Source organism: Myotis daubentonii, chromosome 6 (genome assembly GCF_963259705.1).
Source record: "Myotis daubentonii chromosome 6, mMyoDau2.1, whole genome shotgun sequence".
In the NCBI taxonomy this organism is placed as follows: domain Eukaryota; kingdom Metazoa; phylum Chordata; class Mammalia; order Chiroptera; family Vespertilionidae; genus Myotis; species Myotis daubentonii.
The window spans coordinates 95,290,560-95,302,140 of NC_081845.1; the positions used below are offsets into that span (position 1 = coordinate 95,290,560).

The following is an 11,581-nucleotide window of genomic DNA, read 5'->3' on the forward strand; positions in this document are numbered from 1 at the left end:
CTGGCCCTTCCCTGGGTGGCCAGAGGGCCCGCCCTTCTCTCCCCTCCAGGCACTCGGTTCACTTGGGTCCAGGGGGGCGCACAGACCCCCCTTGTTTTGTTTTGTTTCCCCCAGAGAATTCCTTCATTGAAACTTTCATTAAGTTTTACCGTGAAACTTGACATACATGATGGAAAATACATACCCATTACATGTCCTTCAGTGGTATTGCTCTATAGGGTACTGCTAATTCCAGGGGACCCTCCAGTATTTGAATTCGATGGCAGGGCTCATTTCTGTCCTTCAAACAGTGCCCGTTTTCCATTTGTTGGTAGGAAATGACGGGTTTTTTGTTTTGTTTTGTTTTGTTTTGTTTTGTTTATATTTATTTATTTATGTTTAAAATATATTTTATTGATTTTTTACAGAGAGGAAGGGAGAGTTAGAAACTTCGATGAGAGAGAAACATCAATCAGCTGCCTCCTGCACACCACCTACTGGGGATGTGCCCGCAACCAAGGTACATGCCCTTGACCGGAATCGAACCCGGGACCCTTCAGTCCATAGGCCGACGCTCTATCCACTGAGCCAAACCAGTCAGGGCTTTGTTTTGTTTTTAATATATTTTTATTGATTTTAGAGAGGAAAGGAAAGATAGAAACATCAATGATGAGAGAGGATCATTGATTGGCTGCCTCCTGCATGCCCTCCACTGGAGATCAAGAGTGCAACCCGGGCATGTGCCCTGAACGGGAATCGAACCCTGACCTCCTGGTTCATAGGTCAACACTCAACCGTGGAGCCATGCCCAGCCAGGTGGAAATGACATTTTTATATATTTTGAACCAGCCCGTGTACTTTCGACTCCACACCAAGGTGCATCCATCTCAATCATTGATTTTTCATCAGGTATTGACTTCTGAACTCCCCCAGGGGCTCAGTGTTCAGCGAGCAGCACTGAGTCCCATGGAGACCCACACAGGGGACAGTCGGTGCTGCCAGTTCCATCAAACAACTGCGCTGCTCCACCCACACCCCCAGCTAGCTCTATTACGTGCAAAAAGTCAGCCCGAGCTGGTTTGGCTCAGTGGATAGAGCGTCGGCCTGCAGATTGAAGGCCCCCTGGTTCCATTCTGGTCAAGGGCACATGCCCCGGTTGTGGGCTCATCCCCAGTAGGGGGTATGCAGGAGGCAGTAGAACAATGATTCTCTCTCATCATTGATGTTTCTATTTCTCTCTCCCTTCCTCTATGAAATCAATAAAATATATTTTTTTAAAAAATTCAGCATGTGAGTTTCAACAGTGAAGAAACATTGGTAATTTTGTCCTGAAGTTCAAACAGTTTTTCAAAATATTTGAGCTGAGTATCTTTGGGACAAAACTGCAGTCGGTCAAAATTGAGTCCACATTCCCCTTTTGCTACAACTTTCCCCTCTTGTTTTCAGCAAGATTTAGCGACTCCATTAAGTAAATATCGGGGTTATTCTTTTCAAATTCATCACATCTTGAAGGGTGACATCCAATTGTATTGAAAAAGATTTTAGCCCTAACCGTTTGGCTCAGTGGATAGAGCATCAGCCTGCGGACTGAAGGGTCCCAGGTTCGATTCTGGTCAAGGGCATGTACCTTGTTTGCGGGCATATCCCCAGTAGGTGGTGTGCAGGAGGCAGCTGATTGATGTTTCTCTCTCATTAATGTTTCTAACTCTCTATCCCCTCCCTTCCTCTCTGTAAAAAATCATTAAATTTTTTTTTTTTTTAAAGAAAAGAAAAGCAGAGATCTGCCCAACATTACTTTAAAAAACATTTCATCTGTTGTGCCAAATGCGGTGGATCCTTTCCGCCTGGAATCATAAACTCCCACTCCACACCCTGTATGACACCCTGTACGTCATCGTGGTGCTTTGGGAGCCTGCCCCCCAAATCCCTCTGAGCAGAGGCTCCGTATAAACTTGAAGCGACTCATAACTGCGGTGCCCAGTTGTCCCTGGCGGAAGCGGAAGTCCCTCACTGTGGTTTCATCTGCTCACCTGCCTGTCCCCTTCGGGTTTCTAGTCCCAGAGACCACGGAGGTGCCTGGTACCTAGTTGCACGTTGAATTTCAATTTAGTATTGTTTTCCCCGGGCACCTCCAGACTCGATTATAACGCAGCTCGGTGACTTCCGGAGAGCTCCTTAAACAGCTGAGCCTCAGTTGGCTCATCTGTACAGTGGGTGTATGGACGGCACTACTTCCAAGTGTTGTTGAGAAGATTCAATGAGAAGATTCACGTGCTAAAGTGCAAAAGAAACATCACCATCCTGATTTTTTTCATTGGTATTCACTGATGGGAGGGAGAAAAGATCAAGGGTCAGGGGTGGGAAAAGCAGCGGGGAGGAGGAGCCACTCGCGGTGGGGGCTGCGGATGGAGGGGCGAGCGCAGACCGCCCCGCCGGGAGGCCGCACATCCGCATCCGGCGGCTGCAGAGCAACTTCCTCCAGAGGGAGCTGATTGGAGCCGGGAGCTGCCGGCGCCTCCACGCTCGCTCCCGGAGCCTGTTGGTGCCGAGGCGGGGACCCGCGGAGACAGCATCGGACACCAGGAATTCACTGACAGCCGCTCCGCGAAGCCGGGCCCGGGCAGCGGACCCCGGAGCAGCCCCTCGGGACCTCCAGCCTCGGCCCCACGGAGCCATCCCTGGCCTAGGCCGGGGTCTGGGTAGGTAAGCCGGCAGGTCCGGCCCATCCTCTCCGATCGATCGAGGCAGCACCAGGCTCAGGGCGGGGCAGGGAGAGCGCTGGGAGCGGGGTGGGGAGGGGAGGCTTTGCCGGAGCAGCTTCGACACCGCCCGCGGGGGGCCTGATCCGGCCAGGCCCTGCCCTGGCCCTGGGCGCCTGAGACCCGGGGGCGAAGGACCGAGCCTTTTAGCAGTCCGGGCGGCCGGAGTGGAGGTCAGAGCCAAGGTCAAGGCTGGGGGAACTCTCCCGGCGCTTCCTGCTGCCCAGGAGCCCTCGACTGGGTCTGCAGCCCCGCCGGGCACTTCCCCTGGGGGACATCCTGGGCTCAGCGAACCCGGTAGATGGGGTGCGGGGACTCGCCTTACCAGGAAGTCATGCCTCTTGGACGGGCAGGGGTAGGCTATGGTCGGCAGAGGCCTCTGGTCCTGGGGCTGTGCCGCGGCTCCACCCGCTCCAGCAGGGAGCTCCGGGGCGGCGGGAGCGGGAGGTGCAGGTGCAGACAGCATCCTCTGGCCCTGCTGTCCTGGCTGCCGGGTTGGGGGACCAGGGGAGAGGCAAGGGCATCTTCCTCCAGGAGGAGCTGGAAGTGGGGGTGCTAGGCAAAGGCCTATTTTGAGAGGCACCTGGGGATGGAGGAGGGAGGGTCTGCCTTCTCCCCGGCCCTGCCCTGAGAAAGGAGAGGCGGAGAGCCCTACAAAAATAGCCCAGGCCTGAGAGAAGGGAGGCCAGAGGGTACATGGGCCCCCCAGGGAGGAGGGCGGCTCTGCCTGGCCCCGGGTGGGGCTTGACCCTATCCGGGGGATGGAGGGAGGGTGGGGGGAGCGGGTGGGGGGAAATGCTTGGTGTGCGGGGCAAATGGAGGGGTGCAAATTGAAAGTGAAACAGCTCACGTCCTGGAACTACTCCCTCTGTTTAGGGTTCATAGCAGATCCGGCCGCCCTGCTGGGCAGAGGAAACTGGGCTGGGCAGGAGAGCAAGTGTGGGGTGAGGGGGCGCCTGAGGAAGGCAGGGGGGCTGTGCTGGAGGCCTGGCTGAAGGCAGGAATAGAGGGCACAGGCCAGGCCTGACCAGGGAGAGATGCCCGGAAGGAACACCCTCCGAGACCCACAACCTGGAAAGTAAGTCTTAAGTGTGTTGACATATGGGCTTGAGATTAGGTGGCCAACCTGACTCCTGACTAGCTGTGGCCGTGGGCACTCACCTCCGCGGGCCTCACCTGCCACCTGTGGAACGGGTATGACGATGCCTGCCTTGCGGGGTGAATGTGCCATTTCAGTGTCCGGCACCCCCGGCGGGAGTTCACAGCTGGGAGTAGTACACCATCGGCGCTCAGAAGTGTTTGTGGCCAACAGGGCTGAGCTGGAAGGCAGGTGTGTTCTGACCAGCCGAGGGCAAGTGGGACCTTCGAGGCCCTTGGCTGGAAGGTGGCGAGCCTGCGGTGGCCCTGTGGCCCTGGGCCCCTGTGCGGGGCAGGCGCGGGCCCCTGTGCGGGGCAGGCGCGGGGCCCCTGTGCGGGGCAGGCGGGGGGCCCCTGTGCGGGGCAGGCGGGGGGCCCCTGTGCGGGGCAGGCGCGGGGCCCCTGTGCGGGGCAGGCGGGGGGCCCCTGTGCGGGGCAGGCGCGAGCCCCTGTGCGGGGCAGGCGCGGGGCCCCTGTGCGGGGCAGGCGGGGGGCCCCTGTGCGGGGGCAGGCGCGGGGCTCCAGGACGGAGCTGAAATCGACGAGAAGCACTAGGGTCTGCCGCGGCCACCCTCCCGGGGCCCTGGACGCCGGGGCAGGTCCCTGCATGTGGTCTTGGCTGCTTTGCTTTTCTCACCCCTGGGCTTCCCTGAAGAGTGGCCGGTGAAATGCAAGTGGCTGGAGCTCGGACTGGGGTTGGGGAGTCGGGTGTTGGGGCCACTTGACCCCTGTGTGGCTGTGGAACGCCTGGTCTGTGGCCCCTGCTTGTCCCCATCTTTGCTTTTCCTCACCATCCCCACAGGCTGACACTGCTCTCCCCTGGGACCTGAAAAATGGCATCTGGGCAAGGACCAGGCCCTCCCAGGCAGGACTGTGAAGGGCCTGCCCCGGCCTCCACTTCGGGTAAGGGTCCTTCTGCCCCTCCCGCACCCCATACCACCAGGGCGGCGGTGAGGTCAGAGGGCGGGCGGGGACGGACCAGGACGGGAACTCACCTTGGACAGGGAGAAATGATCCCCACCCATTGCAGGAGGCCTGCTGGGCCAGAGTGATCCCGGGAAGCCCTGGGACTGGGAGGGGCCTGGGTTGCAGAGGTGGGAGGGGCTGGGAGTGAGCGGGCCCTGGGACGGTGCCATCCCAGTGCCAGGGGCGGGAAGGGCGAGAAGGAAGAGTGGGCGTGGCTGGCCTGTCCCTGCAGGAGGAGAAATGAGGAAGTAGATGGCTTATCACACGGGGGAAACGATGGCACCTTTGGGAGGAAGTAAGATGGCTGCCCTTCCCTCTTCCCAGGGGACCTCGGGAAGCCTGCAGCTGTTCCCTGGCCTTTGGGCTCAGCCCCAGGGCTGTCACTGTGTCCCTGTCTGACGTATGGCCCCACGATCCCTAAGCCATAGGGCTGGGCTTGTCACACTGAACTCGGGGCCCTGATGCCCGGGTTCTCCTGGCCCCGCTGCGCACTCCGGCTGTGGGACCTTGTGCCAGTGACCGCCCTCCCGGCCTCAGGCCGCATTCCCGCCTGCAAGTGGGGACCGCCTACCTCCCAAGGCTGTCGTGTGGACTAGGTGGAAAGCACTGGGGGTGGACTCGGGGCTGCAGCGGGGAGCCTGCTGCCCGGGGTGAGGACAGCGGTGACCTTGAGGAAGAGTAACCATCCCCAAGGCTGGGGCTGCCCGATCCGGCCTTCCTGACTCCCGGCTTTGATCCTCAGAGGAGCAGGTGGCCCGGGACACAGAGGAGGTTTTCCGCAGCTACGTTTTTTACCGCCATCAGCAGGAGCAGGAAGCTGAGGCGGCTGCCCCCCCTGACCCAGAGATGGTCACCTTGTCCCCAGAGCCTGACAGGTGAGCAGAGCCCCACGGGGACACCTCAGGGGGGCGGGTGCTCACATGGGTCACCATGGAGGTCCTGGGAGCTGGGGGACTCTGTGGGGGGCCTCTTGCCCTTCTTTCTTTGTGGCTCCTTATTCATCTTGGGCCCCCCCCCCGCCCCGGGGCATCTTGTCCCTGGGCCGAGCCCAGCCCTCGCATCTGAGAACACTGTGGGGGCCTCCGGGGAGGGATGCAGGCCGGGGGACCCTGGGCAGGAGCCCAGGCCGGGCCCTGACAGCTGTCCCTCGCCCCCTGTTGCCTCCCGCGCCTCCAGCACCTTGGGGCAGGTGGGCCGGCAGCTCGCCATCATCGGGGACGACATCAACCAGCGCTTCGACTTGGAGTTCCACACCATGTTGCAGCACCTGCAGCCGACCCCAGAGAACGCCTACCAGTACTTCACCAAGATCGCCTCCAGGTAGGCCCGGCCCTGCCTCTGCCCGCACCCCGCGCCGCGCCCTGCCCCTGGGGGGACACACTTCTCTGTCAGTGTCGGGAGGCCTGTTTGCTTCCCCATGTCTGCTGTTAATTCACGTGTGGCCTCGGCCCGTCTTTGCTTGCTGGGTCCCGGACTCCTCATCTCCGGAGCGTGAGCACTTGACCGTTTAGATCAGGATTGTGGACGGGCCCGGGTGGGGAGGTGCCCAGAGCCGCCCTGCCCAGCCAGGAAACAGCTGTCCTTCTGATTTAGAGCCACATTTCACACCAAAGATAGTGAGGTTGCCGCCTGCTACCAGGTCCGGGAATAAGTAGTTGGTGCGGTGGTTAGAGACCACATGCCTGGTCATGGCTTGGCTTTGCCACTTGCTGTCTTTTGAACTGCCTGGCCCTCCGTCTCCTCGTCCATGAAATGGAGAGGGCCGCTCAGGACGGGGTCCGCATGCACAACGTGTTAGCCGGGGTGAGAGCAGGGGGAGCAGTAGGCTTAGGCTTAGGCTTAGGCTTAGGGTTTGGGTCCGTGCTCAGCTGGAGCCCCGCCCAGGCCCTCAGAGGCCAGCCCCACCCGTGTGGTTCCAGGATTTGTCCTAACCTCCTCTTCTGTCCTTTTCTCTCTGCTGTCCCTCGGCTGCCAGGCCAGCAGCAATGCCCACAGGTAATCTCCCTGCTGCCTCTGTCCACTGCTCTGCCCTGTGCCCCCTGCGCCCGCAGCACCAGCCCCCGGTGGTGGTGGCGGCGGCGGCAGTCCCATCCTGTGCCCCTGAGCTTTCTCCTTTCACAGAGATGCAGGCTCTCCCCAAACAGCAGCCAGGCGGGCACCTCTGCCACCTTGACTCACTGCTAAGCCGTGTTGCTTTCCTGCTGGGGGCGGTGGGGGGGGGCGGGGGGGGGTCAGCCCCCTGGGCTCCCACTGATGGCCTGCTCTGCCCGCAGCCTGTTTGAGAGCGGCATCAACTGGGGCCGGGTGGTGGCTCTCCTGGGCTTCGGCTACCGCCTGGCCCTCCACGTCTACCAGCGAGGCCTGACCGGCTTCCTGGGCCAGGTGACCCGCTTCGTGGCCGACTTCATTCTGCATCACTGCATCGCCCGGTGGATTGCGCAGAGGGGCGGCTGGGTGAGTGCCCAGCGCTGGCAGCCTCCTGTGCTGCTGGGCTGCCCCCATTCACCCCCCACCCCCCAGTCCCTCGGTGCCTGTGTCCACTGCCAGCCCCTCTGACACCCCCCCTCCCCCCGTCTCCTGGCAGGTGGCAGCCCTGGACCTGGGCAATGGCCCCATCCGGAATGTGCTGGTAGTTCTGGCTGTGGTTCTGTTGGGCCAGTTTGTGGTACGAAGATTCTTCCAGTCATGACCCCAGGAGGGGTCCTCTGGGGTCCCAGCTGAGACCCCCGCCTGGACTTCGGCCAAGCCTTCTTCCCTTACCCGTCCCCTGCAGGGGTCCCCCCTCAAGGGTACAGAAGCTTTAGCAAGTGGCACTTCAGCTTTGAAGGGCCCCTGCTCGGGGTCGGTCAGGCTGCGGGGGCACCCCAACATTGCATGGTGCTAATGGACCCCCTCTCTGGGCTCAGCTCTCTCTGCCGGGCTTTGGGGAGGTTAATAACTTGGGGAAGCAAGAAGCTGGGAGGCACTTTTCCCCAAGAAGTTTTTAATGGTTTTAGCTTTTTATAACGGCCTTAGGACACCCCCCCTCCCCCCGTCCCCACCACTCTGCCACAGGCCAGGACGTGGGATATGGGGGTTAGTAGGCCTACCCTGTACCCCGGATTCAACTGTTCTGGAAGGTCAGAGCTTGAGAGCTGACCTGGAGCCCAGTCCTAGCCCTTCCAAAGCTTCACATCCCCAACAGGGCTGGCCGGGGTTGGGGGACAAGGACCTACTTAACCCCCCCACCCCACCTATATGGCCTTGGCCGGCAGACTCTCAGGGATTAGGGCCCAGGGTGTGGGGTGAGGAGGCAGACCAAGCTGTCTGGCTTTATCCACCAGGCCCCTCCCAGCCTGCCTCCCGAGGTCCTCAGCCCTCTCCCTTCCCCTGCCACTTGCTCTGAGGCGTCACTACTTGAGTAGGCTGCCTGCCCCCATCACTCCATGCCAGGGGGGCAGGGGCCTCCTGCACAGACGCTAGGGTTTAGGACTGTGGTTTGTGATGGTCAGGGAAAGGGGTAGGGAGCTCATCTTGAGGTTTCTGAGAGAAGGGCTATTAACATCACCAGAAACCCCAAGGGTGGGATCCGCTCTCCTGGCCTGGGCGCAGTGTAATCTGGGAGAACTGAATACTTGAACTTTACCCCAAGCCCACCATCTGCCTAAGCCCCTCCTGGGGGTGGGATGGGGGTGGGGGTGGGGGTGGGGGGCCTTGTCTATCTTATACAGCCTGGGGATTTGGGAAGAGAAGTGGTTGGTTTAGCCAAATGCAGAGGAGAAGCAGACGGAACCCCTGGCCACCCCACTTCTGAGAGTGTCGGACAATAAACTGCCTCCCCTCCCACTGGGAACTGTCGCCTCTGTCAGTCCTCTTTCCCTGGGGGTGGGCGAGGGGGCCTGGGCAGGCCTGGCATTCGCCTGGCCTGTTGCTGAATAAGGTCTCTTGGGTTTCCGGATCCTATAGAGGGCGCTGTGGTTCTCCAGCCCTGGGCGGCCTTGGCCCCTCCGCACCCATCTCCGGTCCTGGGCGTCTCCTGCCCCCCCCCCCCAACTTGGGGGACCCCGAAGCCGGGGCTCTGGCGGCAGCGCTGGTGGAGCAGTGCGCACGCCGGGGACCCCACGGCCACCTCAGGCCTGGCTGAGTTCCTCTCCTTCCTGGGGCCACCACCCACGCTTGGCTCCGCCTGGGACACCGTGTCCCAGCGTCCGCTTCCCTGTGTCCCCCACAGCCAGCACACAGCTTTTCATTCTAGCCGCTTCGTGCTGCAGGGGAGTCCCCGTGGGGAGGCAGCCAGGGCGATAAAAATAACAGGCCTGGGGGCGTGTAAGTGTTCCAGTGTGAACAGCCTGCCGGTCCTGCATCCTGGTCTGCTTCTGACACCCTCCAGAATGGTCACATGCGCCCCAAAGGACCCGGGGCCTCGCTTCCATTCCTGAGGGGGTCTTGCCAACCCCCCCCCCCCCCCCCCCCCCCCCGTTCCTCCAACTTGGCCTCAGCCTGAGCAGAGGCCGGGCCGTGGTGGCTCCAAGGCGCCCGCAATCCGCAGGAAAAGCCCGCGAACACTCCATCCACACCCATCAGGCACAGCCAGTGACCTGGCGGGAGGCGGCCCAAACTCCCACTTTACAGACAGGAAAACTGAGGGCCTGCTCGGGCAGCGAAGGGCGGAGCCAGCACTTGCCACCTTGACACTGGTTCCAGGTTTTACTCGGAGCCGGAGGGTTGGGCACAGGCCCGCTGAGGGGGAGATGGGGAGGGGGTGTCGGTCTCCATCAGCCCCTGCAGAGGTCGGGAACCCCCAGGCTGCCCACGTCCAAGGTGGCCACGGCGGCTTCGAGCTCCCGGCTGCCCGCTCCTGGGCGGAGCCTCCGGGCGCACCTCCCCCTCCCTCCCCTGTTGTGATTTTTGTTGGTAATCCTCGCCTGAGGATACCCTTTCCATTGATTTTTTTAGAGAGAGTGGAAAGGAGGGGGAGAGACAGAGAAACAGCGATGTGAGAGAGACACGTCCATGGTTGCCTCCCGCACACGCCTGACCAGGGCAGAGGATCAATTCTTGGCCAGAATCGAACCTGGGACCCTTCAGTCCACAGGCCCAGGCTCTATTCACTGAGCCAAACCAGCCAGGCCCCGCAGGGTTTGCAGACCGGAGGGCAGCACTGGAGAGCAGGCGCCTGGGAGGCTGCGAGAAGGGCGGGGGCCGTGGCGGGGCTTGGGGCTCTGCTGTCAGGAAGGAGTTGGGGCGCTGTCCTAGAAGGCCAGGGGCCTCCGAAGGTCTGGGCCTCTCTACGCACCCTCTTCTGCTGCCAGGAGGAAGCTTCCAAAACCCATATCCCAGCGGCCTGGGGACCTGAGACCTGGGCCTGAGGAGTCAGCAGGGGGCGCTGTGGGCTACAGGGAGCCCGGGGTTCTGCAGGTAATGAGGAAGGTAAATCCTCACAATAGCCTTCATGTCCGTGGTTCTGACACTGAGCTTCATTTCCCCGCAGAGGCCTGGGTTCCTCCCCTGGTGCCGCTGCGCGGTCCGGCCAGCCGGGGCAGGAGCAGTTCGGTTCAGAGCCCTGCCTGCCTGTCCCCACGGCCAGCTCCGCCCCGCCCGGCCCCGCATCACCTGCGTGTTCGCTGTCTCACCTCCTCTGAAGAGTGAATGTTAAGGTCACTGGATATGCAAACTCTTTAATTCAAGAAAATCCTATTTTGCCAAAACCACTTAGTACATTGTTTGAACAAGTTTTTATTACCTAGCCATCTGAGTAGCATTAAAATAAATTAAAATCAATTTATAAGGTAATTAAAGCCATGAAACCACCATGTCATGCCCCAGTTGTACACACTTCAAATGCAAAGGTCCTTGATCATACGCTTGTAAAATATGGGGTCAATCTAAGAACAGGTGTTCATAATCTCATGTGTGTGTTGGGGGAGAGGGGGCAGACAGAGGGAGACAGAGAATGGAGTTACCAGAGACTGCTGGAGGTCAGGGACCAAGATCAGCAGAACCAGCTTCTGGGGCATGTTCCCCACGCTGGACATGCTAGGAAGGTGAACGTCAGACTACTGGGCGTACAGGATGGGGGCATTCCGCCTGCCAGACAGTAAGGGGACAAGAGGTGGTGATCAGCCCATGGAGCACAGGACTGGGAGCAGGTTAGCAGCAAACCCTGTGAGTGACCCTGTAGGGGCAACCTCAGGGGCCACGATCAGGTGAAGGGCCAATGAGGGCAGACTGGACTTCTCTGAAAAAGCCCCTTAATAACTGAAGGCACTGAAGCCACAGAATATCTCTTTCCTGGAGTGTGGGGTTTGGCAACGGACTTGGTGGGCACCAAATGGAGGCCTGTGAGGGTGAGTGTGAGAGGCCTCTAGAGAGGAACAGCGAGTGGGCCCTGATGGTTGAACTCAGGATAGAAATCAGCACGCCGCTCAGGCCCCTCACCTCAATCCTTCCTTCGCGGTCTTGGAATCATTCCTGGTGCCCCATGCCTCAGCTTTTTGCAGCACCGGCTGAGAACATAGCACAAAGACAGTTCCTCAAAACTGTCTGCTCGCCCAGCCGGCGTGGCTCAGTGATTGAGCATCGACCTATAAACCAGGAGGTCACGGTTTGATTCTAAGTCAGGGCGCATGCCCGGGTTGAGGGCTTGATCCCCAGTGTGGGGCATGCAGGAGGCAGCCGACCAATGATTCTCTCTCATCATTAATGGTTCTATCTCTCACTTCCTCTCTGGAATCAGTATTCTATATAATTATAATAAACGC

General features: G+C 60.2%; 1 protein-coding gene across 2 annotated transcripts; it reads left to right on the top strand.

Moving 5' to 3' along the window:
* Positions 1-2,450: 2,450 nt before the first annotated feature.
* Positions 2,451-8,525, top strand: BAK1 (BCL2 antagonist/killer 1). Of its 2 annotated transcripts, none has more exons than XM_059701969.1 (6): positions 2,451-2,682; positions 4,678-4,778; positions 5,584-5,716; positions 6,018-6,161; positions 7,115-7,295; positions 7,426-8,525. In XM_059701969.1, exons 2-6 carry the CDS (start codon positions 4,709-4,711, stop codon positions 7,528-7,530), a joined length of 633 nt encoding a protein of 210 aa, XP_059557952.1. In that variant the 5' UTR covers positions 2,451-2,682; positions 4,678-4,708; the 3' UTR covers positions 7,531-8,525. The 2 variants fall into 2 exon arrangements, with proteins under 2 accessions (XP_059557952.1, XP_059557951.1); XM_059701968.1 differs by having other exon boundaries at positions 2,452-2,678; positions 7,426-8,524.
* The last annotated feature ends 3,056 nt before the right edge of the window (positions 8,526-11,581 follow it).

Bases quoted from the DNA above. Each gene is read 5' to 3' on its own strand.
- BAK1 (XM_059701969.1), top strand. From the start codon at position 4,709: ATGGCATCTGGGCAAGGACCAGGCCCTCCCAGGCAGGACTGTGAAGGG. The intron at 4,779-5,583 runs GTAAGGGTCCTT...TTTGATCCTCAG, and splicing joins TGCCCCGGCCTCCACTTCGG to AGGAGCAGGTGGCCCGGGAC. The intron at 7,296-7,425 runs GTGAGTGCCCAG...GTCTCCTGGCAG, and splicing joins TTGCGCAGAGGGGCGGCTGG to GTGGCAGCCCTGGACCTGGG.